This window comes from Pseudonaja textilis, chromosome 1 (assembly GCF_049901715.1).
Source record: "Pseudonaja textilis isolate UNSWEBS1 chromosome 1, rPseTex1.2, whole genome shotgun sequence".
NCBI lineage: Eukaryota > Metazoa > Chordata > Lepidosauria > Squamata > Elapidae > Pseudonaja > Pseudonaja textilis.
In genome coordinates, this window is record NC_141990.1 from 5,061,900 (window position 1) to 5,086,303 (window position 24,404).

General features: G+C 46.5%; 1 protein-coding gene across 1 annotated transcript in view; it reads left to right on the top strand.

Annotated features, from left to right (window-relative positions):
- Positions 1-11,926: 11,926 nt before the first annotated feature.
- PPM1E (protein phosphatase, Mg2+/Mn2+ dependent 1E) overlaps positions 11,927-24,404 on the top strand; it is a 108,665-nt gene continuing 96,187 nt past the window's right edge. Inside the window, exon 1 of the mRNA XM_087924947.1 lies at positions 11,927-12,595. Within this exon, the coding sequence (XP_087781073.1) occupies positions 11,964-12,595 (632 nt within the window). The 5' untranslated portion in view covers positions 11,927-11,963. The remainder of the gene's footprint in view (positions 12,596-24,404) is intronic.

Sequence of the window (24,404 nt, forward strand, 5' to 3'; positions counted from 1 at the left end):
ACATTCAACTATGTAATGAACAAAGTATTTCATAAGAATATTTCATTCATTCAAGTCTAGGATGTCTTATTTTTGTGTTCCCTTTATTTTTATGAGCAGTGTATATAAAAGCGAAAGACCACTCACGCATCATCACAAAATCTCCAGAACCGTAAAGCCTACAAACTTGAAATTTGGCACGTATGTTCTTCTTGGCTTCTCGGGGCTCACAAAGAAAGGATTTTTCAAAATGACCATTAGAGCTATTAGTATTTCCTATATTATTATTATTAACAGGCTCTGATGCTAAGGAGTTCTACTCCCCCTCCCCACCTGGAAAGAAATCTCTTCCAAATGCAAAACACCAGCAGAGGAGAAGAGTTTCAATTTCAGTTTCCCAGACCCAAGCAGCTTTAGTACAGAACAGTTGAGCTAAGCTACACCCAGGCTCCTTGCTGTCTCCTTGCTCACACTGCAAATACTGTTTCAGTTTCCAAACAGCCCTCAACTCTCAGACACTGACAGGACGCTAGCCAGATGAATACTGATGGATGCTGGTAGGAAAAGGCAGAATTTTTTCCCCCTTATTTTCCTCCCCCAAAACTAAGCCCAATCACATAGTTTCGTAGCGAAGAACAGGTATAGAGGTAGTAAATTTAATAAATACAACTAGTCCTCGACTTGCAATGGTTCATTTAGTGACCGTTCAACATCACAACATCAATAGAAAAAGTGACTTGCGGCCATTTTTGCACACTTACGACCGGGGCAGCATTCCCATGGTCATGTGATCAAAATTCAGACACTTGGCAACTGACTTGTATTTATGACGGTCGCAGTGTCCCGGGGTCATGTGATCTCCCCTTTTGCGACTTTCTGATAAGCAAAGTCCATGGGGAAGCCAGATCCACTTAACAACCCTGTTACTAACTTAACCACTGCAGTGATTCGCTTAGCAACGGTGGCAAGAAAAGTTATATAGCATGTGGGGGGGGAAAAACTCAGCTAACAAATGCCTCGCTTAACAACATAAATTTTGGGCTCAATTGTGGTCGTAAGCCAAGGACCACCCATAAATAATAAACACAGCTAGTCCTCAACTTAGGACCACAATTAAACCCCGAATTTCTAAGCGAGGCTGCTGTTGGGTAAGCTTTGCCCCATCTCACAGCCTTCCTTGCGACAGTTGTTAAGTGAGTAATATGGTTGTTAAGCGAATCTCGCTTCCCCTTTCTAATTTTGCTTGTCAGAAGGTTGCCGAAAGTGATCACATGACATTGATACCGTCATAAATATGAGGCAGTTGCCAAGCGGCTCAATTTTGATCACGGGACCACTGGAATGCTGCCACGGTTGTAAGTGTGAAAAACGGTCATATCAGCTTTTTCAGTGCCGCTGTAATTTCGAACGGTCATTAAACAAACTGTTGTAAGTTGAGGATTGTCTGTAGTGATCTGGGTTTTGGAGAGACAGGCAGAAGTGGTATTCAGCAGGTTCTAACCAGGTCTGGAGAACCGGTAGTGGAAATGTTGAGTAGTTTGGAGAACCGGCAAATCCCACCTCTGACTGGCCCCGCCCCCATCTATTCTCCGCCTCCCTTTGAGTCCCAGCTGATTGGCTGGGTCTCCTTTGGTTGCCCTGCACAGGAGAACAGAGCTGGAAAGCAGGTTAGTGGGGTGGGGAGGGAATGGGGATTTTGCAGTATCCTTCCCCTGCCACGCCCACCAAGCCACACCACGCCTGCCACGCCACGCCCACCAAACCGTGCCCACAGAACCGGTAGTAAAAATTTTTGAATCCCATCACTGGAGAGAGGGGGTGTGATTTATTGATTGATTGATTGATTTGATTGATTTGATTTGTCAATCGCTTACAAGATAATAGATGTAAGTATAAACATGAGTAAGAATACAGGAAATAGGTACAAATAATGGGGACAATAGGACAGGGATGGTAGGCACGATGGTGCACTTATGCATGCCCCTTACAGACCTCTTAGGAATGGGGTGAGGTCAATAGTGGTTAGTTTGAGGTTAAAGGAATGTGGGGGGTTAGAGGATGTGACAACAGAGTCAGGTAGTGCATTCCAGGCATTGACCACTCGGTTGCTGAAATCATGTTTTCTGCAATCAAGTTTGGAGCGGTTTACATTGAGTTTGTATCTGTTGTGTGCTCTTGTATTGTTGTGGTTGAAGCTGAAGTAGTCATGGACAGGTAGGACATTGTAGCAGATAATTTTGTGTGCTGCACTTAAGTCGGAGGCAGCGTAGTTCAAGGTTGTCCAAGCCCAAAATCTCAAGCCTGGTGATATAGGGTATTCTGTTGCGAGCAGAGGAGTGTAGTAACTCTTCTCGTGAAATACTTCTGGACTCGCTCAATTGTATTATTAATGTCTGATATACCGTGGGGATTCCAGACTGGTGAGCTGTATTCGAGTATTGGTCCAGCAAAAGTTTTGTACGCTCTAGTTAGCAATTCGATATTTCCGGAGGAGAAGCTTCGTAAAATTAGATTTACAACAACTCTTAATGCCTTTTTGGCAATGCTTTTACAGTGAACGCTGGCGTTTAGGTCATTTGATGTGAGTACTCCAAGGTCCTTGACAGAGTGAGGATCATCAACGAGGTCAGATCCACCTAGTTTGTATTTGGTGTACAGATTTTGCCAATGTGTAGGACAGAGCATTTGTTGGTCGAGATTTGGAGTTGCCAGATGTTTGACCATTCAGACACATAATCAAGGTCGCTTTGAAAGATAGTAGCATTGTCGGTGGTGTTGAATAAAGAGGGGGTGTGATTATTGCCAGCCCCATCCCACGGGAGACATCACACTCTCGTTCTTCAGTCCTTCTCTGTGGATTTCAATCCCACATTTGCCTGTCGTAGCTCTCAGAGCCACCCAATTAAAGACAGTCCTCGACTTATGACTGTTTGAAGTTATGACCTACCTGACAAAGGAGACTTACAGCTTGGATTTGAAGTTCCGACAATCCAGGCTCTACACACAGACACACACGCACACATGCCCACACAAACACAAAGTTATGTGACTGCATTTGGGGGGCTTGGCAACGTGACGGTATTTACGGCTGATTGCAGCATGACCGCATTTTACGACGGTTTTACCAACTGTCTCGCTTAGCAACAGAAATTTTGGCCTCAATTGTGGTCCTTAGTCGAGGATTACCTTCATGCCTCTGCTCTGCGACAAAATACAGATCTAGTTTGTGATCTCAACTGTAGGTTGGTCCAGTAGTGGGTTCTTACCTTGGTCACTACCAATTTGGTGGGTGATTGGGGCATGCATGTTGGCGCACATGCATCCCTAACACGCCAAGCAGCTGAGAGGATGAAGAAACGGAAAGCTAGCTGCTTCTTTTATCCTCTCAGCTGATCATTGGAGGAACCGGTCTGGCCATACCGGTAGTTTTTTTTTTACTACCTGTTCGGCCGAACCAGTCTGAACCAGTAGCATACCACCACGGGGTTGGTCCCTTGGTACGTTGGATCATCGTGTCCATAATTGGCCATGTACTCCAAAGCCACCTCTGACCCAGTGTTCAAAACAGGCGGATTAAGATCCCCCTCCAGGGCCATAATAATCCTCGGAACACCCCTGATAATTCAGCCCCAAGGAGCTCAGCCAGCGATCTGCCATGCTGGAGGAAGGAAAGTAAGCTGGTATTATCAATAAATCCGATTCTGTCTTGCAGAATAGAGGGAGGAATTGACTACATTGGTTTGACTTTAAGATGGGTGGACTTCAACTCCCAGAATTCATCTCCTGGCTGGGGAATTCTGGGAGTTGAAGTCCACCCATCTTCAAAATTGTAGAGGTTGAGGAACAAAATAATCCAAATGCTTCTAACGGAGTTTACACTCGTACATGGTTGTTTATTTGTGGTTTATCGTGATAAGCAAAAAAGGAAAAGAAACTTCTCCTTTGCAAAGTTTTTTCAGGTGAAATCTAACCCAAACTTCAGCCAGTGTACACTTAAAACACCTAACAGTGTTTGTCCCTAAATATATGTGTGTCCCTAAATATATTTATTTTCTCTTCCTATGGCACAAGGTTTAAATTTATTTTTTTAAGCTTTGCCACAACTTTGTAACATCAACTAAAATAAGGGAAGGAAACATAAAGATAATAGATGGAACAATCCGATGCACGTTTAACCTGTAATAATTTTTTGGTGAACATCTTAACTCATAATAAAGGAAAAGTGGAATAATTTTTGGATCACACCTTATAGTTTCTCCAGCTTAGAAAATAAAAATAATTAGCATAATTAGGGCTGCAGAAAAAAACAATGGCTACCAACCTGTCTTCCACTGAGGACCTGTATACTGCACGAGTCAGAAAGAGGCCTGTGAAAATATCTACAGACCCCTCATATCCTGGACATAAACTGTTTCAACACCTTCCCTCAAAACGACTCTATAGAACACTGCACACCAGAACAACTAGACACAAGGACAGTTTGTTCCCAAAAGCCATCACTCTGCTAAACAAATAGTTACCTCAACACTGTTCAACTATTACAAAGTCTGCACTACTATTACTATTAATCTTCTCATCACCCTCCCACTTGTGACTGTATGACTGTAACTTTGTCGCTTGTATCCTAATGATTTATACTGTTTCTAGTATGATTTGATCGCCTATTTGTACCCTATGACTATCATTAAGTGTTGTACCTGATGATTCTGGACTCTTGACAAATTTATCTTTTCTTTTTATGGACACTGAGGGCATTTGCACCAAAACAAATTCCTTGTGTGTCCACTCACACTTGGCCAATAAAGAATTCCATTCCATTCTTTCCCTATTCTATTCTATTCTATTCTATTCTATTCTATTCTATTCTATTCTATTCTATTCTATTCTATATCCCATTCCATCCCATTATACTGTATTTAAATTCTATCCCTATATCATTCTGTTCTGTTCTGTTCTATTCTATTCTAAAAATCAAATGCAAAGTGCCTGCAAATTCTCCTGAGTTGCTGACAGTACAGAGAGTCCTTGATGTGGTAATATATCCATCATATTCTGCAAGTTCTTGTACAGCTTTGTAAGATCTGGGGGTATCACAAACGCTCCTCATGAGGGCAGTAGTGTCTTTATGATGAGAGTTTGATCCTGTTATCTGCAAAGCTCAGAGGACAGGAATGTGTGTGGGAGTTCACAGTACCTATCTGAGCCATTCCCATGAGACCTTTGGTGCCCTGCTTTCTCACGGGAACTTTATCACCTTCGCCAAGGCCTAGCTAGATAATGTTGCTGAGCTAATGTTGAAGTCATTGTTTTGATTTTGTATTTGCATTTTCTTAATAAATACTGCTACCCGGGGCTCTCGGGGCTGGCAGTTGCTCAGACGTCTTCCCTGCGTCTCCCGTCATTTTTTCAATTGCCAGTCCATCACAAGTGGTGACCCCGACGTGATAGTTTGGAAGGCTATACGTTTTGGCGTGATAGCTTGAAAGCTATCGTTTCCCGCATCCTATACTCATCGTCGCGGGACGTCGACTGGGCCCTCATCTTCTTCGCTGGACGGAGACAGATTCTTTTCGTGAGTATGGGGGAAGGTCTCTCAAAGCTCAGACAAAGCACCTTAGAGAAATGAGAGAGATCGCTGGGAATAGTTTTAAGTTTGGAGTTCATAGTAGAGGACATGAAGTAGGAAAGAAAGAAATTGAGGATTTATTACAGTATGTTTGGAAACATATTCCGTGTTATCCAGAGGAGGTAGTATTAAAGTAGAGCGCTGGAGAAAGATAGGGAAATTTTTGCACGAGGAGCCTCGTGCCCCTTCTTCAATTTTGTTAACCTGGAGGGTGGTTATGGATGCATTAGCTACGCATGAACAACCGCTCCTATCACCCCCCGAAGAAGGTTTGCCGCCTTACAATGCGGTACGTATATTGCCACCGACAGCACCTCCAGATAAATCCAGAGGGCTGTCAGGCACTGAAAATACTTTGTCAGAAGAGAAGAGTTTGCCTTTAAGAGTTCAAGTAGATGCAGTTACTGCAGCTATTCAAGAAGCAACAAATAGAGGGGAATTATCAGGAGATGATTTGGTAGATTTTGGAGTGGAGATTCAACTTAATCCAGTAGAAATTGGTGTGGACGTTGCTTTAAATCAACAGAGAGATAGAATGCCTGAGGAGGGGTTCGTTCTTCTCCCACAGTTAAATTTACAAGCCGTACGGACTCTCCCTGACGGCGAAGGTGGTGAGAAGACCTTTACTAACATCAAACAAGGAAACAATGAACCCTATGAAAATTTCATTAGCAGATTGAAAGTGGCTATTGAAAGGCAAATTGACAATCAATTTGCCCGGAATGAATCTTTTGAAGTTAGCAGTAGATCAGGCTAACGCAGATTGCCAAAAGGTGGGGAGTCAGACTTTTAACATGGAGACTTTAGTTCTGGCTCTCCGGGCAGGAAATGCTAAAAAAGAAACTTTTTTCAATTGCGGGAAGCCTGGACATTTTAAAGCGCAATGTCGGGCTCCTGGGGGGGGTCAAAGTCAGCAAAATGAGAGATCAATGGGACAGGGTGTGACCTAAATCAGTAATCAGTATATCAGATGCTCCTACAGTCTTTACTGATGGAGAAATTTTTTTTTTGTGCTTGTGTTTGGAAAGATAAATCTGGAATTTGGCATACAAAAGTGACATCAGAGCAGAAGTCTGCCCAACAGGCAGAACTTGCTGCTGTAGTTTTGGCTTTTCAAAATTTTCAAAATCAGGATTTTAATCTAATAGTGGATTCTTTGTATGTATATAATTTGTTACCCTTTGTAGCAGGTTCTTATTTGTCTCCTGGAATATCACCTAATATTCTACGTTTGCTTTTGTTGTTGCAAGAATGTTTGGAGCAGCGTATGAATGTGTGTTTTATTGCTCATATCCGTAGTCATAGTAATTTACCTGGAATTTTATCACAAGGCAATGCCAAAGCTGACAGTGCTGTAACTTCAGTTCTCACTGTCCAGCCATGGGACAGCCATAGTTATTTTCATCAAAATGCTAAAGCGTTGGCACATCAATTCAAGCTTACTGCTGCAGAAGCTGCTGCCATAATTCAACAATGTCCAACTTGTTCAAAGCAAGGCACAGCTATTCCTATGGAGTCAACCCCAGGGGTTGAAACCCTCAATGATTTGGCAAATGGATGTTACTCAGTATCCATCATTTGCACCTTGGAAGTATATACATGTGACTGTGGATACTTATTCAGGATTTCTAATGGCTACTCCTCAAAGAGGTGAAGCGGTTAAACATGTCATCAATCATTGCATTAAGACATTTTCAGTCGCTGTACGCCTCAAACTTTAAAAACAGACAATGGTGCGGCTTATCGGAGCACAGTCTTTGATCAGTTTTGCAAACAGTGGTCCGTGGAACATAAATTTGGAATTCCATACAATTCCACAGGACAAGCTATTGTGGAGCGTTATAATGGCACGCTCAAGAACATGTTAGCTAAATTAAATAAAAAGGAGGAAGCTCCTGGGGCTTCCGGCAATTCAAGATCATTTAAATCTTGCTTTGTATACTTTAAATTTTTAAATTTGTCTGGTAACCCCCTGCGGCGCGGCCAGCAGGCATTTTCTTCCCCTTCTACAGATGCAGTGAGACCTCGAGTGTTGGTGCGATTCCTTCCGGATCCGGCATGGGTTCCCGCTGAGCTGATTACGTGGGGGCGTGGTTATGCAGCAGTAGAACATCTTGGTCAAATTCGTTGGGTTCCTGGTCGATGTATCCGGCCTGATCATTCACAAGCGCCTTGCAGGTGCCAGTGAGGATGTTCCTGATTCTCAGGATGGCGTTCCTGTGGTTCCTGATTCCGTTCCTGATGTTCCTGATTCTCAGGATGGTGTTTCCGTGGTTCCTGATTCTCTTGATGCCGGCAGTCCAGGCGTGGCGCTGTGAAAGCTGGGAAAAGATGACTGCTTATCCGAGATTATCAACTTGTATGCAGCAGGTTCCTTTGGGGAATTGGACTAAATTAATCTGCAAACAGCGGCATCTTTTGATTTTTCCAGCATATTGGTCCTGGCATAAGGGTCAAGACATTCTTTACTCGGGACCTGATAAGGATATTATATCTTCAGCCTGTGCTACAACTCTGATTCTGTTTAATGTTTCTGTTTCAGACTATGGACAATATTGGTGTCAATTGGAGTTGCCTAAGTTACTTTACACAACTTCTTTTTCCATTCGTCTTATGCCTCCACGGACTCTAATACGGAGGCGGAGAGCTGCTATTATCTCAGAAACTAGAGACCTTGGTGATAATTTATGGAAGGAAAATTCCTACATCAAGGACGTTCGGATTGCAGCAAAGAGTTTAAATGTAACTAATTGTTAGCTTTGTATGCATGTACCCACCTTTTGGAATAGCTATGAACTATAGAGATATTCATATTTTAAATAATTTTACTGTTGCTATGTTTTATGATACTGTTGAGAATATTAAGATGTTAAATGAAGAAGTGTCTGAAATTCGCCAAGTTACTTTATGCTTTAGATATAATGTTAGGAGTTTGTGCTTTAATTCATTTACATTGTTGTGTTTTTATACATAATTTTGAGCCTAACATTACAAGAACTGTTCATGATATGGAAGACCGCATAGCTGAACACGAAGCAGGAAAAGATGGCTTCAATAAGTCACTTTGGGCTTTGCTATGGGATTGGCTTCCTGACAGCTCATGGTTACGTTTATTGCTTCAATTAGTTGTAATAATTGTTATTACACTTATTATGTTATGTTGCTGTATTCAATGTATTCCTAATCTATTTCAAATGTGTGCCTCAGCCTTAAGTGTACGAAACCAAGTTTGCAAGGGAACTGTGTATTATGCCACTGAAACACCCCCTATCTTTGAATAAATAAAAAAGGAGGGAATGTGGTAATATATCCATCATATTCTGCAAGTTCTTGTACAGCTTTGTAAGATCTGGGGGTATCACAAACGCTCCTCATGAGGGCAGTAGTGTCTTTATGATGAGAGTTTGATCCTGTTATCTGCAAAGCTCAGAGGACAGGAATGTGTGTGGGAGTTCACAGTACCTATCTGAGCCATTCCCATGAGACCTTTGGTGCCCTGCTTTCTCACGGAAATTTATCACCTTCGCCAAGGCCTAGCTAGATAATGTTGCTGAGCTAATGTTGAAGTCATTGTTTTGATTTTGTATTTGCATTTTCTTAATAAATACTGCTACCCGGGGGCTCTCGGGGCTGGCAGTTGCTCAGACGTCTTCCCTGCGTCTCCCGTCATTTTTTCAATTGCCAGTCCATCACACCTTGACTTATGACCACCATTGAGCCCCACATTTATGTTGTTAAGCGAGACATTTGTTGTGAGTTTTGGCCCATATTACGACCTTTCCTGCCACAGATGTTAAGTGAATCTCTGCAGTTCATAAGTTAGTTCACACGGTGGTTAAGTGAAGCCGGCTTCCCCATCGACTTTGCTTGTCACAAGGTCACAAAAGAGGGGGATCACAGTGATCTTCGGACCCAGCCTGTAAGTTTTGATCCCATGACCCTGGGGATGTGGTCAAGTGTGCAAAACGGTCATAAGTCAGTGTTGCCAGTGTCCCTGCGAACTTCAAAAGATTGTTAAAACAAACACTTGTAAGTTGTGGGCTCTCTGTAGTTTGCAGGAAAAATTCAGTTGCGTTTAACAATGTTTTTTCTTCCTTGTCCAATTAGAAATATCCCCCCAAAAGGAGCCCTTTAGAGTAATTAAACATCCACCTGACTCCTGGGGAAGAAAGTTCAGTTCAGAATAGAGCAGGAAGGGACCTTCGAGATCTTCTAGTCCAGCCCCATGCTCAAGCAGGTGGGGGTTGTTCCGGAGCATTTTCTAAAGGCTTAACACCTCCCATCACCTGTTTCCAGTACTTGGAGCCGAAAAAGAGGGCAAAATGTTTGGAGGTCGCCCTCTTCCACACCCTTTTGGTAACGATCCAGACTTAAGGACCAGGCACCATCCGTTTCTCCTCGCAGCAGGCGCCCTGCAAGGGATTAACAGATTAACAGAGTTGGAAGAGACCTTGTAGGTCATCTAGTCCAACCCCCTGCCCAAGCAGGAGACCCTACACCATTTCTGACAAAGGGCAGTCCAGTCTGTTCTTGAAAGCTTCCAGGGATGAAGCTCCCACAACTTCTGAAGGCAACTTCTGTTCCATCGGTTGATTGTTCTCCCTGTCAGAAAATTCCTCCTAGGTAGAATCTCTCTCCTTGTTCAGTTTCCATCCATTCTCCCTTCTCTGGCCTTCGGGTGCTTTAGAAAATAGCTTGACCCCTTCCTCCTCTCTGGGGCAGCCCCTCAAATATTGGAAGGCTGCTCTCCTGTCTCCCCTGGCCCTTCTCTTCCCTAGAGGAGCTAGACCCTTCCTCTTATGTCTTAGCCTCCAGTCCCCTCATCATCCTGGTTGCTCTTCTCTGCACTCTTTCCAGAGTCTCAGGATGGGAAGAAATGTGGCTGTGGTCTGTGGATGATGGGAATCTGAACCCCCCAGCAGCCTCTCTGTGTGTGTGTGTGTGTGTTGAGCTCGTCTTTCTCTGCAAGCTGCAATAGAATTGCAAGCCTTATCTCTGCTTGGAAAGTGTGTGTGTGTGTGTGTGTGTGTGTGTGTGTGTGTGTGTGTGTGTGAGAGAGAGAGAGAGTGTGTGTCTTTCTTTCTCCAGAGTCCGAGGGGAGGGAGGAGAAAGAGGGGGGGATTGCATGCCCCCTCTTGGAAAGACAGGAGCCTCTCTTTTGAATGGGGGGAGAAGGAGGGGAGAGGAGAAAGTGGGGGTGGGGAGAGATTGCACCCTCCCGGTTTGGAAAGGGGGCAGTCTCTCTCGCTGAGTCCTAGCAAAAGGTGGGAGGGAGGAGGACGGGATTGCACGCCCTCCTCCCCTTAGTAAACGTGGGGAGGGGCTCTCCTTGTTGCAGTGCTGGGGGAGAGAGAGAGGGGGGGGATTTCAACACCCCCTGCCCTCCATGGAAAGGGGGTCTTCCTTTTGAGAGTCCGAGAAGGAAGAGGGGGACTTGCACACTCCTCACCACTTGGAAAGGGGAGGGGGTCTCCCTTCTTGCAGAATCCGGGGAGAGAGGGAGGAAGCGGGGGGTGATTCCGCGCTCCCCTCTCCTCCTTGGAAAGTGGGGTCTCCCTTTTCTGAGAGTCCGAGAGGCGGTGGGTGGGAGGAGGGGAGTCGCACATCCTTTGCCCGCTTGGAAAAGGATCCCCCTCGCTTTTGCAAGAATCCGCGAGTAGAGAAGGGAGGGGGATTACACACACGCCCCCTCATCCTTTAGTTAAGGGAAAGGGGGTGGTTCTCCTTTTGCAGAATCCGACGAGAGAGAGAGAGACTGGGGGTGGGGAATTGCACGCCCCCTCCCGCTTGGAAAGGGGTGGGGGTTTCCCACCCTTTTGCAGCGCCCAGGGAAGAGAGGAGGGGAGGGGGTGTGCACGCGCCCCCTCGCCCCTTGATAAGAGGGAGAGGGGAGGAGAGGGGATTGCACACGCCCCCTTCCTCACCTGGAAAGGGTGTGTGTGTGGGGGAGTTTCTCCCTTTTTGCAGGGTCCGGGAAGAGAGGAGGGGCTTGCACTCCTCCTCGCCCCTTGGTAAGGCAGGGAGGGGGAGAGGGGGATTTCACGCCCCCTCCCCGCTTGGAAAGGGAAGGGAGGGGGCAGGAGGAGGAAGAGGAGGAGGAGGAGTGGAGGAAAGCCCCCCCCCCTCCCACTCCCGCGGGGAAGAAGCAAGCCGGGCGCGGGCACGCGCGCTCCCTCTCCTCCCCCCGCTTGCTTAGCGGGAGGGACGACGGGCGCGCGCGGGAGGAGGAGGAGGAGGCGGGGCTCGGGATTCCGGCCGGCGGGTCGGGGGCGCGCGGCGCGCTCGCTGGCTGGGCTGGCTGGCTGGCGCTGGGCTGCGGGGTCGGTCGGTGGCTGCCGGCCGGGCGGGCGGAGGAGCGATGGCCGCGGGCGGCGGCAGCAGCAGCAGCAGCAGCGCTGAGGAGCGGACCTACCGCCGCTTCTTGGAGGCTTTCCTGGGCGAGTTCCGCGGACCTTTCGAAGCGGCGGCCGAGAGCCCCGCGCCCGCCTCGCCCGCCTCCGCCTCCGCCTCCACCTCCACCTCCTCCTCCTCCGCGGGCGGCGGCGGCGGCGAAGCCGGGGAAGGAGAAGAACCGCCGCCGTCGTCGCCGCCGCCGCCTCCTCCTCCTCCTCCGCCTGGCGGGGACGGAGAAGCCACCGCGGCCGAGGAAGTAGAAGAAGAGGAGGATGAAGATGAAGATGTAGAGGAGGTTGAGGAGGAGGAGGCAGCCACAGCTGGACCGGAGGAGGATGGAGAGGAGGAGGAGGAGGAGGAGGAGGAAGGGTCCGGACCGGACGGAGCCAGCCCTCCCGGGGACGCCGAGCCCGAGGAGGCTCCTCCGGCCGAGCCAGCGCCGCCGCCCCCGCCGCCTCCGCCTCGCCCGGCCAGCCCTTGCCCGCCGGTGCCGCTGCCTCCGCTGCCCTCGCTGCCCCGGCCGCTCTCGGAGCACATCACGGAGGAGGAGGTGGAAGGCGAGTGCCTGGACCTCTGCCTGCAGCAGCTCTACAAGTAGTGAGTGCCGGGGATGATGGGCTTTGTGGGGAGAGAGAGAGAGAGACGGGATTCCGGCTCCCAGGCGCCGCTGCTGGCTGGGTGGGGAAAGGGCTTCCCGGGGGCGCCGTGGATGGAGGAAGCGCGCGATGTCTCCGGGAAAGGAAGGTCGGTCAGGTGGGAGGGTTTGGATTCCAGGTCCCATGGTCCACAGGAGAAGGCTGTAGCCCCATGACTCGGGAGAGGTTGTTTGCGAGGGTGGGTGGGGGGACTACAGTATCCATACTCCCGACTTGGGAGAGATTGTTTGGAGGGGATTACACTATCCATGCTCCCCTGTCTTGGACCTCTAGTTCCTTTTACATATCGGGGAAAGGGTGAGGGACTACAACATCCATACTCCCCCATTGGGGATCTCTCACCCTGCATATGGGGAAAGGGTGGGGGGACCACATCACCCATACTCCCCCATTGGGGATCTCTCGCACTGCATATGGGGAAAAGATGGGGGGACTACATCACCCATACTCCCCCATCTCTAGCCCTCTCTGTATCTGCTAAAGGTGAGGACTCCACCTCCCAGTCTCCACTGCTTGGGAGACCCATCCCACCGTTGGCGTTGGCGGAGAGGGTTCCCAGCAGGGTACAGAGACTACACTACCCATACATCCCCCCCCCCGTCTCACTCAGGAGGTCTAGCTCAGTCTAGAGAGGCTGCTTGGCAGAGCGTTGGAACTCCAAATCCCATCCTCCCCTGCTTGGGAATCCCAGCCCACCCGTCATCGTAGGTGGGAGAAGCTTCCCGGCAGGATCTATAGACTACAGTATCCATACACCACCCCTGTCTCTCTCAGGAGGTCAAGACCCATCCGGAGAGGCTGCCTTGCGGCCGGTTGGACTCCGCCTCCCATGCTCCCCTACCCCTCTCTATACATACCGCCCTGCCCCTTGCAAAAGCCAGATTGCCTTTCCGCCAAGGTGAGAAAATACTTTGGAATGAAACCTGCATTCTTACACAGATCTTCATCCCAGTTTTGATCTCCTCCTTCCTTCTTTCTCCAAGATCAAAACCCTCCGTTTTTTCCCCCTCTCGCTCCTCTCCCCAATACAAATGAAAGCGCCCCCCCCAAAAAAAAATTTGGGGGGAACAGGACACCCAACAGGGCTGGTATTAAAATCACTTAATTCCGCCCCCAGCAGAGAATCCATTTCAGCTGACCAGCACTAAAGAACCAGCCCCGCCAGGCACCCTGCAAAAGAGGGGAACTGTCTGTGGATGATGGGAATCGGAGTTCCCCAGCCACATTTTCAGATCTGGAGTGGGGGGGGGGTTTGGGGGGGAGAGAGAAAAAATAGGATGCTGTCTGCCTGTACGCAGAATGGATCCATTTACCTTTTCCGCTTGGAATAAGAAAGCCGAGCTGTCCGATCGGCTTCGGTTCCACCTTCAAAATCGTGGGTGGGGGTGAGGTACCCCTTTTTCTATGCCCCCCACTTCACCCTGGCCTTGACCCCACGGAAATCTAGTACTTGGAGCCCAATATTCTTCCTTGAATACATGAATTGCGAATCAAGCAGAAACTATACAGGCATTGTGTGTGTGTGTGCGTAAATGTCTATACAGTATGAGTGTGTGCACGTATGTATATATGTACAGTGTGTGTTTGTATGTATGTATATGCATATATATATATATGTTTTCTGAGGTTTTCTGAGGTATATATATATATATATATATACACACACACACATACACACATACATATATAGGCACAGTGTGTGTGTGTGTGTGTTTTAACAGAATTACCGAGTTGGAAAGGACCTTGGAGGTCTTCTAGTCCAACCCTGCTCAGTATATAGACACACACACACACACACACACACACACACACTCAGATAGATGCACTGTGTGTGTTTGTGTGCGTATATGTGCTCAGGGATTCGCTTGAGTTAAAAGCTGTCCTTTTAGCCTTATTGCTAGATAATTTTATAGGTGCATGTTTTCATGTATAATATATATGCATGCGCATACACACACGCACAAAGAGAGAGAGAGAGAGAGAGAGAGAAAACATGAAAATATGCACACACAGAATTAACCAGCAATAAGGCTCAAAGGATACCTTCAGAAATCAAGAGAACCCCTGAGCGTTTGCAAAGTGTAATCTGCCTCCTCTTCCTCCAATCTTCTCTAGCTATGCAAGGGGAAATTAATTATTTGACTCTGTGCAGAAAATCCTTCTGGCACATTTTAAAATTTTCAGCTCCCACCAGTCACTGCCGGGGTTTTTCCACCTCTGCATTTTCACCTCTGCATATATAAATCTCGGTTTGGAGTGGATTTGAATCTTCCCTTTAGTGCTGTTGATTTCTGATTTTCTTCAATCTATTTTTACTGTGAGACATCACACACACACACACACACACACACACACACACACACACGCAGAGTCATGGAAGGAAATTGATCAATATTGCCTGCGGGAGGAAAGGCATCCCAGCTAGTTTAAAGAGACTCTCTTTCCCGGCTGTTACTTTTTTTGGAATTGAGCCTTGACATTAATAGGAAAGGATGGCTGGATGTCAGCGATTCTAATCTGGTTACCAAAGCACATTGCATTTTATGTTTTTTAAAAAAAAGAAAAGAAAAGATTCCAGAAGCCCTGGAGTTCCCCACGTATTGCTAAAAGAAAAATATATATATATATTAAAAGGTTCTTATCTATAGACCTATCTCTGTAGATAATCCTGAGATGAAAGGACTCAGGGTTGAAATTTGATATGTCTAATAAGATATATATATTTTTTCCCCCTCCTTGCAAAGGGTGACCGGAAGGTGAAAGGATGCTTGCAAAATAAATAAATAGATTAAATACCCCTGTTTACAAGGAAGGGGGAGATTCGATTTCAGGAAAAGGTTGGGGGAATGGAGAGAAATGGTAGGTGAGAGAAAGCAGGAAATTTTCCCTGGGTTGAAATAGATTGATGGCTGGCAAAGTAGGCATAAGGCAAAATTCAAAAACAGGCCAAAAAATTAAGATTAAAAAGAGGTACACATATTTTTTTAAAAAAATGCATACAAACTTAGATGGATACGGCATGCTGCCTAACGGTTTATACGTTGCAGATTTGCAAAGATTTGGTATGTGTGGACAATGTCGTTAGTGCCTTTATTTTATTTCTTGATTCCAACCGATTTAATGCGGCTGCCCAACTCAAAGACTCGCAGGTGGTTTAAAATAATGACTTGAACGTGGGTGCAGAAGAACCCGGATGGATGGCATTATTTCATCCCAAGAACCGGGGACTTTCCCTCTTCCTCTGGGATCGGAGCTCAACTTTCCAGCCTGACTTGGGGAATAATCCAAATTGTCCTAATTTTAGTTTGGCTTGGCTTGGCTCTGAAAACGGTGGGGAAGGAAAGCTGGCTTAAATGAGGCTAACATTTGCCATCCAGGTGGGAAAATCCTGCCGGGATGAATTAGTCGAGGAGGAGAGGTGGGGGAATCTTCCTAACCAAATTAATTTGACAGCGAGTGATTTGAGAGGGGCAGTTGGGGACACCCTTTTTTTTGGAGAAACCGAACAAAACCCCTTCTTCTCGTTTCTCTCCTGGACTGATGCATATCCGATTAGCCTTGTAGCGAGCAATGAAATGGAGAAATTCAAACCATAAGGAATCAGGCCGGTTGCCGAAACGCCTTTGCAAGATCTGATGTGCAGGCTGAACTAGAATTCCCACCTTCTCCTAAACCCAGCAGGCAGGGTGGGGAGAGGCATTTGTGCTCCCCGTTACAGCTGGGTGTAACTGGGTGCCTAAAATTGGGCTAAATTTTGAATTGAGGATTTGGAAGCACCTGGGCAAGAGACGGATGGGGTGTTTCCGCTTGCAGACTTAACCCCAAATTGGTCCCAGATGCTTTGGTTCTGTGTTTCCATCCTGGCTGGCTGGCTGGCTGGCTGTGCAACATGGTTGGGGGGGTTATTTTTCCCTCCCTCTCTGATCAGAGAGATGGAAGAGGCTGTTCGGATAATAGGCTCAGCGTGTTGAAAAAAACCAGTGAAGTGTCCACTGTAAAATGAAAGATGCTAGAGGCTATTCCAGGAGTAAAATAAGATTTTTTCTGTTGGGGGCCTGTTTTATTCCTGCTGCGACTGCTGCTTTGAGTCAGGTGGGGGAGAAATAATATTTTTTTGGCTTCTTGTCTTGGTACTTCGTGTTTTAGCAAAACTGTTTTTCTAAATCAGCTCTTCTGTCATGTCCTCGTTCTCAGCCTGGCACCAGTTTAATTACACGACCTACCATAATCAGGAGGAGGTTTAGTTAAAAGGATGGGGTTGTTGGTGTTTTTTTTTAATTACTGTAAGAATCTTCCTTGTTTTAAGTGGAATGGGCTCATCACGGTATAGCTATCTTTTGGGGAAAGGAAGAGTTTGGAACAAGGAGAAGAGGTTGCAGAGACAGACGGACGGACACGCAAAGCTGTCGACTGAATTTGTCTCTTTAAAAAAGGAGATCAGGAGTGTGAAATTCAGCGAACGGCTAGTTTTATTCCTTAAACTAGACAAACCGTGATCTGTGGGGTCATTTCCCCACACACACCCCGCCCCCAGATATAGGCAGTGCTCGACTTAATGACCGCAAATGGAGACCAACATTTCTGTTGCTGAGCGAGACAAAATCCATGCAATCGATTCGCCACAGAGAAGAGGGGGTCAAGCTATTTTTCTAAAGCCCCCGAAGGCCAGACAAGGAAGAATGGATGGAAACTGATCCAGGAGAGATTCAACCTGGAAATAAGGAGAAATTTTCTGACCGTGAGAAACCATCAACCCTTGGAACAGAAGTTGCCCTCGGAAGTTGGAGGCTTTCAAGAAGAGACTGGGCTGTCATCGGTCAGAAATGGTGTAGGGTCTCCCGCTTGGGCGGGGGGTTGGACTAGATGACCTACAAGGTCCCTTCCAACTCTGATTATCTGTTATTTGTTAATTTTGTCCTATTTTATGACCTTCCTTGGCACAAGTTGTTAAGGGAATGCCTGCAGTTGTCCAGTTAGTCACTTGGTTGTTAAGTGAATCCCCATTGATTTTGATTGTCAGAAGGTCGCAGTAGGTAAATCCTATGACCCCAAGAGACTGCAAACCATCATAAGTATGAAGCAGTTGCCAAGCGTCCGAATTTTGATCAGACGACCGTCGAGGTGCTGCAGTGGGAGTTGTTTTATGACGTTTTTGTATTCTGCCATAAAATGCTCTATGACGGATTTTATATCCTAAAAGGTTTTATAAAATGGGTTGGCTCTTGTGATGTGCTTTGTACGGGCCTTTCTGTGGCTTCATACAGCAATCCTCGACTTACAACAGTTCAGTTAGTGACCGTTCCAAGTTACAGCGACACTGAAAAAAAGTGTTTTTCACACTTAACGACCATTGTGCCATTCCCCACAGTCACGTGATCAAAATTCAGACGCTTGGCCACTGGCATGTACATAAATGTTCTGTTTTGATGTCCCCGCTTTTTGCAATCCTTTGGCAAGTGGGGAGAAAAACCCGATACCCTTAGCAGACATGTTACTAACTTAACAACGGCAGTGATTCAATAAGCCCTGATGAGACTAATCGTGACTTAGTGTGAGGCATGAAACCAATCAGGATATTTAACCCAGGCATGTCCTTTCTTTTCGTGATAAAAGCAAGGAAGATTGGGCTAGCATTGGCCTCAGTTTGTTAGAAGGGAAGCTTAGTTAAACCCCGAAGAGGCGGGTAAATGATCTATCTATCTATCTATCTATCTATCTATCTATCTATCTATCTATCTATCTATCTATCTATCCCTCAATTCAGCCAGATTGACATCCATACATGCTCCAAATTTCATTGGAGAATATAGAAACAGGGTTGGCAAAACCTGGAAGACCCTCAAATTACAATCTCTCAAAAACTTATCTATCCATCTATCTATCTATCCATCCATACATCCATCCATCTACATCCATCCATCATCCTTCCAACTATTTATCTATCTGTGCATCCATTCATCCATCCATCTCCATCTATCCATCCATCATCCATCCAACTGTCTGTCTGTCTGTCTGTCTGTCTGTATCTATCTATCTATCTATCTATCTATCTATCTATCTATCTATCTATCTATCTATCTATCCATCCATCCATCCATCCATCCATCCATCCTTCTCCATCCATCCATCATCCATCCAACTATCTATCTGTCTGTCTGTCTGTCTATCTATCCTATATATCTACATCCATCCATCCACCCATCCACATCTGTCTGTCTGTCTGTCTGTCTGTCTATCTATCTATCCCTCAATTCATCTATCCATCCATCCATCCACCCATCTCCATCCGTCCATCATCCTTCCAACTATTTATCTATCTATCCATCCATCCATCCATCCATCTCCATCCATCCATCTCCATCCATCCATCTCCATCCATCCAACTATCTATCTATCTATCTATCTATCTATCTATCTATCTATCTATCCCTCAATTCATCTATCCATCCATCTATCCATCCATCCTACTAAAGCTTGACAGGATAGCAGTGTTCCAATATCTGAGGGGCTGCCCCAAAGAAGAGGGAGTCAAGCTATTCTCCAAAGCCCCTGAAGGCCAGGACAAGAAGCAACGGATGGAAACTAATCAAGGAGAGAAGCAACCTAGATCTAAGGAGGAATTTCCTAACAGTGAGAACAGTTAATCAGTGGAACTTACTTGCAACCAGGAGTTGTGGGTGCTCCAAACACTGGAGGTTTTCAAGAAGAGATTGGACAACCTTTTGTCTGAAATGGTGTAGAGCCTCCTGCTTGAACAAGGGGTTGGACTAGATGACCTCCAAAGTCCTTTTCCAACTCTAATTATTTTATTATTCTCATGTCTGTGTCCTTTAACTGAGCGAGGTGGTACTTCCCAGGGCAACAATTGTTTTTTTAAGAAAGGAGCCTCCAACGGACTAACTTACAATAATGCATCCAAAAATCGGGCACCCCTTGAATCTCATGGCGTTGAATTGTGGCAAATTTTTATCAAAATGATCGTAAAGCATTTTATGACAGAATATACAAACGTCGTAAAACGTTTCTTATGATCAGCTCCTGATGTTTGTTAGCCCGCGATGTTAGCTTGATGGTTCTAAACAGTTCAGCATGAGGTACTTTCCAGGCCTCTGTGAATATCTCCCTGAATTTTTTGCCACTGTTAAAAAGACATTTAAGGAAAGGAAATATAGCTAGGCCTCGACTTACGGCCACAATTGACTCCTGAATTTCAGTTGTTATATGAGACATTGTTCCGACCCAAACCTGGTTCCAAGAGAGCAAACACAAGACAAAGGGAGCAGCACAACCTTTTAACGTTTCATTTACGAATCCTGTTCCTTCGCAGATAAAAGGCTGCTTCCGACTAATTAGCTCCAATAAGAAAGAGCCTTGCCAAGGTTCTGCAAGGCTGCCAAGCACACCAGATAAAGTTCCTAAGCAATAAATCAGAGAGTCTCCAAACACCAACTCAGATATTCTAACGTCCACCAGGCTCGAGTATCAAACTTCTTTGCCTTCTGCAAAGAACTGCAGTTTCTCAGCTGGTTTTTATCTCTTCTGGGAAGGGCCATTACCTTGCAGCCTTACTCCCGAGTCACCCGTGCTGCTGCAGGTGCTCTTTCCTTCGAGCAGCCCTGCGCACATGAGCACTTGGCATAGGCTCCTCGGTCTCCTCTTCATCACTGCTGCCAGCCTCCACAATCTCCGAAGGCAGCATTCCACTCCCTGATGGTCTTGGCCCCATCCCTGCCTCACACGCAGGCCCCTCATCTGAGTCCTCGCTCTCCAAGACCTCAGCCATCCGCACCTGCTGCCAGCGAACTATAACAGACATGTGTTAAGTGAGTTTTTTCCTCATTTTATGACCTTTCTTGCCTCAGTTGTTAAGTGAATCACGATAGTTGACAAGTCAGTCACCCGGTTGTTAAGCAAATCTGTCTTCCCCGTTGATTTTGCTTGCCAGAAGGTTGCAAAAAGGTGGTCACGTGACCCTGGGACACTGCAACGGTCATAAATACGAAGCAGTTGCCAAGTGTGTGAATTTTGATGAGGTGAGCATGGGGATGCTACAGAGGTTGTAACTGTGAAAACCGGGTCACAAGTCACCTTTTTCAGTGCCGTTGTAACTTTGAACGGTCACTAAATGAACTGTTGTAAGTCGAGGACTGCCTGCACTTACGACAGTTCATTTAGTGACCGTTTGAAGTCACTGGAAAAAGCGTCAGGTGATCATTGTTCACACGCACAACCATTCCAAGCGCGTCTTCCCCGGTCATTGGATCCAAGTTCAGACACTTGCAGAACCGCTTCATAATTACGACGGTCGCAGTCGTCATCCTAACGTAAACCCAGTCAACTTAAGCCGGATTTTAATTGTTTTAGCGGCCGAGTGACTGGCTTTAACAGCTGCCGTGATTTCCTGGATGACGGTGGGAAAAAGGCCGTAGAATGAACAACTGGCCTTGTTTATCACTGGAAATTCCGTCTCCGATTGCGGTCGTAAGTAAAGGAGTGCCTGTATAATGCTATATAAAGCATAATTGAGGTGGGTTTTTCCTCCTTTCTCTTAATTGTCCTCACTTCGACTTTTTCCTGTAAGCTTCCCCTTGAAAATTAGAGCCGTGCTGAGGGAAATTTGCTGCGGAAGGTCTGATTCGCAGTGATAAAATAAATCTTTGCAGACAACTACCTACTGGCACAAAGGATAATTGAAGAGTGATGTGAAAAATCGCTTTTAAAGATAGAGAGTCGGGGCTATTGATGCATAGAATCTCCCCTCAGCAGCTTTCAATGCAGTTATCCAAAAGGCACTTATTATGTGTCTCAACATATTGGAAATCCACTGTGATAAATGCAAGCTTCTCTTCTTTTTTCTTTTTTTTTTCCCCTTCCAAAGAAATGTCAAATAGCTCCCCCAGCCCAGTGAAGATTTCCTTTTTATGGATCAGTAATTGATTAAGTACAGAGCCGGTTTGGTCTAATGGGAAAGGTGTTGATTTACAGACTGGGAGAATTTGAGTTCTAGTCTTGCCTTAGGCACAAAAGCCAGCTGGGGGATTTTGGGCCCATCACCAGGAGCCACTGAGTTCTAGTCCTACCTTAGGCATGAAACCTGTGACTGGGTAACTTTGGGCCAATCACTAGGAGGCTGTGAGTTCTAGACCCACCTTAGGCACAGAAGTCAGTCTTTGGGCTAATCACCAGAAGACGGTGAGTTCTAGTCCCACCTTAGGCACAAGAACCAGCTTGATGACTTCGGCCCAATCACCAGGAGACAGTGAGTTCTAGTCCTGCCTTGGACACAAAGCCAGGTGGGCCAGCCCCTCTTATCACAGCCTTAGGAAGAAAACAATGGCAAACTACTTCTGAAAATATTTCCTAAGAAAACTGCAGGGACTTCTCCAGGAATTGGGTTGACTTGATGTCGCCACAGGTGGCACGCAGAGCCATTTGTGCCGGCACGCGAGCTACAGGGAAACTTACCTCACTGTGCATGTGCGTGCCTCACAGCTGATTTTCGGCCAGTTTGAGGCCCTTTTTTCGATCTCCCAAAGGCTCGAGGAAGGCTACTGCAGGCTTCTACAAGGTTTGCACGCCAAACACTAGCCCCGTTTCATTACTTCCTGTTTTTCCAACAATACCGGAAGTGACAAAATGGGCCTAGTTTTCAGCCTGCAAAGCCTGCAGAAGCCTTCCTCAAGCCTCTGGGAGGCCGAAAAAGGCCTCAAACCAGCCGAAAATCAGCTGTGAGGCTCAGTGCAGGTAAAGGGGTGGAGTAGCAGGGGTGGGTGGTTGGGATTGCACACGCATGCGTAGGGGACATGGGAAGAGTATACATTGCTTTCTGGGTGCTGGCACATGAGCGCAAGCGCACGCACACAATTTTTGGCACATGAGCCCTAAAAGTTTAGCCAGCACTGCCTTAAAGCCAACAATCTCTTAAAAATAGGAAGTTGAGTTTGGTCCAGACAAAAGGTTCCGTTCTTAAGATTTTCTCCAACCTTGACTACTGAGATCAGCTTTCTCTTACCAACCCCATAAAAAGATACTAAACGTTTCCCAGGGTTAAGATGTAGAAAGTTTAGCTTGGCCTACCTTTATTCATTTGTATCTGGCCTTTATTATTTTTGCAAATAACTCAAGGCAGCGAACAGATCTAACATACCCCCCTCTCCTATTTTCCCCATAACAAGAATCCTGTGAGGTGGTGTGGGCTGAGAGAGAGGAAATCACCTCTCTCGGTTTTCATGGCTAAGGTGGGACTAGAACTCACCGTCTCCTGGTAATTGGCCCCAAATCACCCAGCCCATTTTCATTCCAAGCACAGAACTGGAACTCATAGTCTCCTGAAGATTGGCCCAAAGTCACCCTTTCGGTTTTCATGGCCAAGGTGGGACTAGAACTCACCATCTCCTGGTGTTTGGCCCAAGGTCACCCAGCCAGCTTTCATGCCTAAGGCGGGACTAGAACTCACCATCTCCTGGTGATTGGCACAAAGTCACCCTGTTAGCTTTCCTGCCTGACATGGGACTAGAACTCACCATCTCCTGGTGTTTGGCCCAAGGTCACCCAGTCAGCTTTCATGCCTAAGGCGGGACTAGAACTTACCATCTCCTGGTGATTGGCACAAAGTCACCCAGCCTGCTTTCATGCCTAAGGCGGGACTAGAACTCACCATCTCCTGGTGATTGGCACAAAGTCACCCTGTTAGCTTTCCTGCCTGACATGGGACTAGAACTCACCATCTCCTGGTGTTTGGCCCAAGGTCACCCAGTCAGCTTTCATGCCTAAGGCGGGACTAGAACTCACCATCTCCTGGTGATTGGCACAAAGTCACCCTGTTAGCTTTCCTGCCTGACATGGGACTAGAACTCACCATCTCCTGGTGTTTGGCCCAAGGTCACCCAGTCAGCTTTCATGCCTAAGGCGGGACTAGAACTCACCATCTCCTGGTGATTGGCACAAAGTCACCCAGCCTGCTTTCATGCCTAAGGCGGGACTAGAACTCACCATCTCCTGGTGATTGGCACAAAGTCACCCTGTTAGCTTTCATGCCTAAGGCAGGACTAGAACTCACTGTCTCCCGCTTTCCAGTGAGGCCAAATCGCTTTCCTTCCTTCCTTCCTTCCTTCCTTCCTTCCTTCCTTCCTTCCTTCCTTCCTTCCTTCTCTGTGAAGAGTGATTCGGTCGTACCTTTCCCAAACGAGAAGGATGATGCCTGTCGGTAAACGAACGCGTTCATTTTTCCAGCCGGCTCTTTTTTTTCTTCTTCTTCTTCCCCCTGGTTTATAATCTGCGTCCCTGAATGCTATCAAATTGAGGAAAGTTTCCTACGACTCGAGCGCTCCCTTGGTAACCGATTGAAGCAAATTGAATGATTGCTGGAAGAGCCTCTTTAACAGATGGATAAATGAGAAGAGGGAAGAGGAGGTGGTGGTGGTGGTGGAAAGAAAAAAATTGAACGGGTTACTGGAGCATATGATTTCGGACGCTTTATTCAAGGCGCAAAGGCGAGAAAACAGCCCTAAGAACTCAGAGGAAAGCAACGGGATTTGGCATCGAGCACCCACTGTGTCCCCCAATGTCTTGCCAGCCTTTTGGAAGCCAACAGAAAACCTTTCAGCGCTGTAAACAAGAACAGGGCTTGTTCAGAAACAAGCCATTGTCTAAGCCCGAGGTGATCAACGGGGCTTTCTTTACTTTCATTTTTTTTCCTCCCTGAAAAGGCTCTTGTTGCAAATGAAGGGATGGGAGGGTGAAGGGAAAAG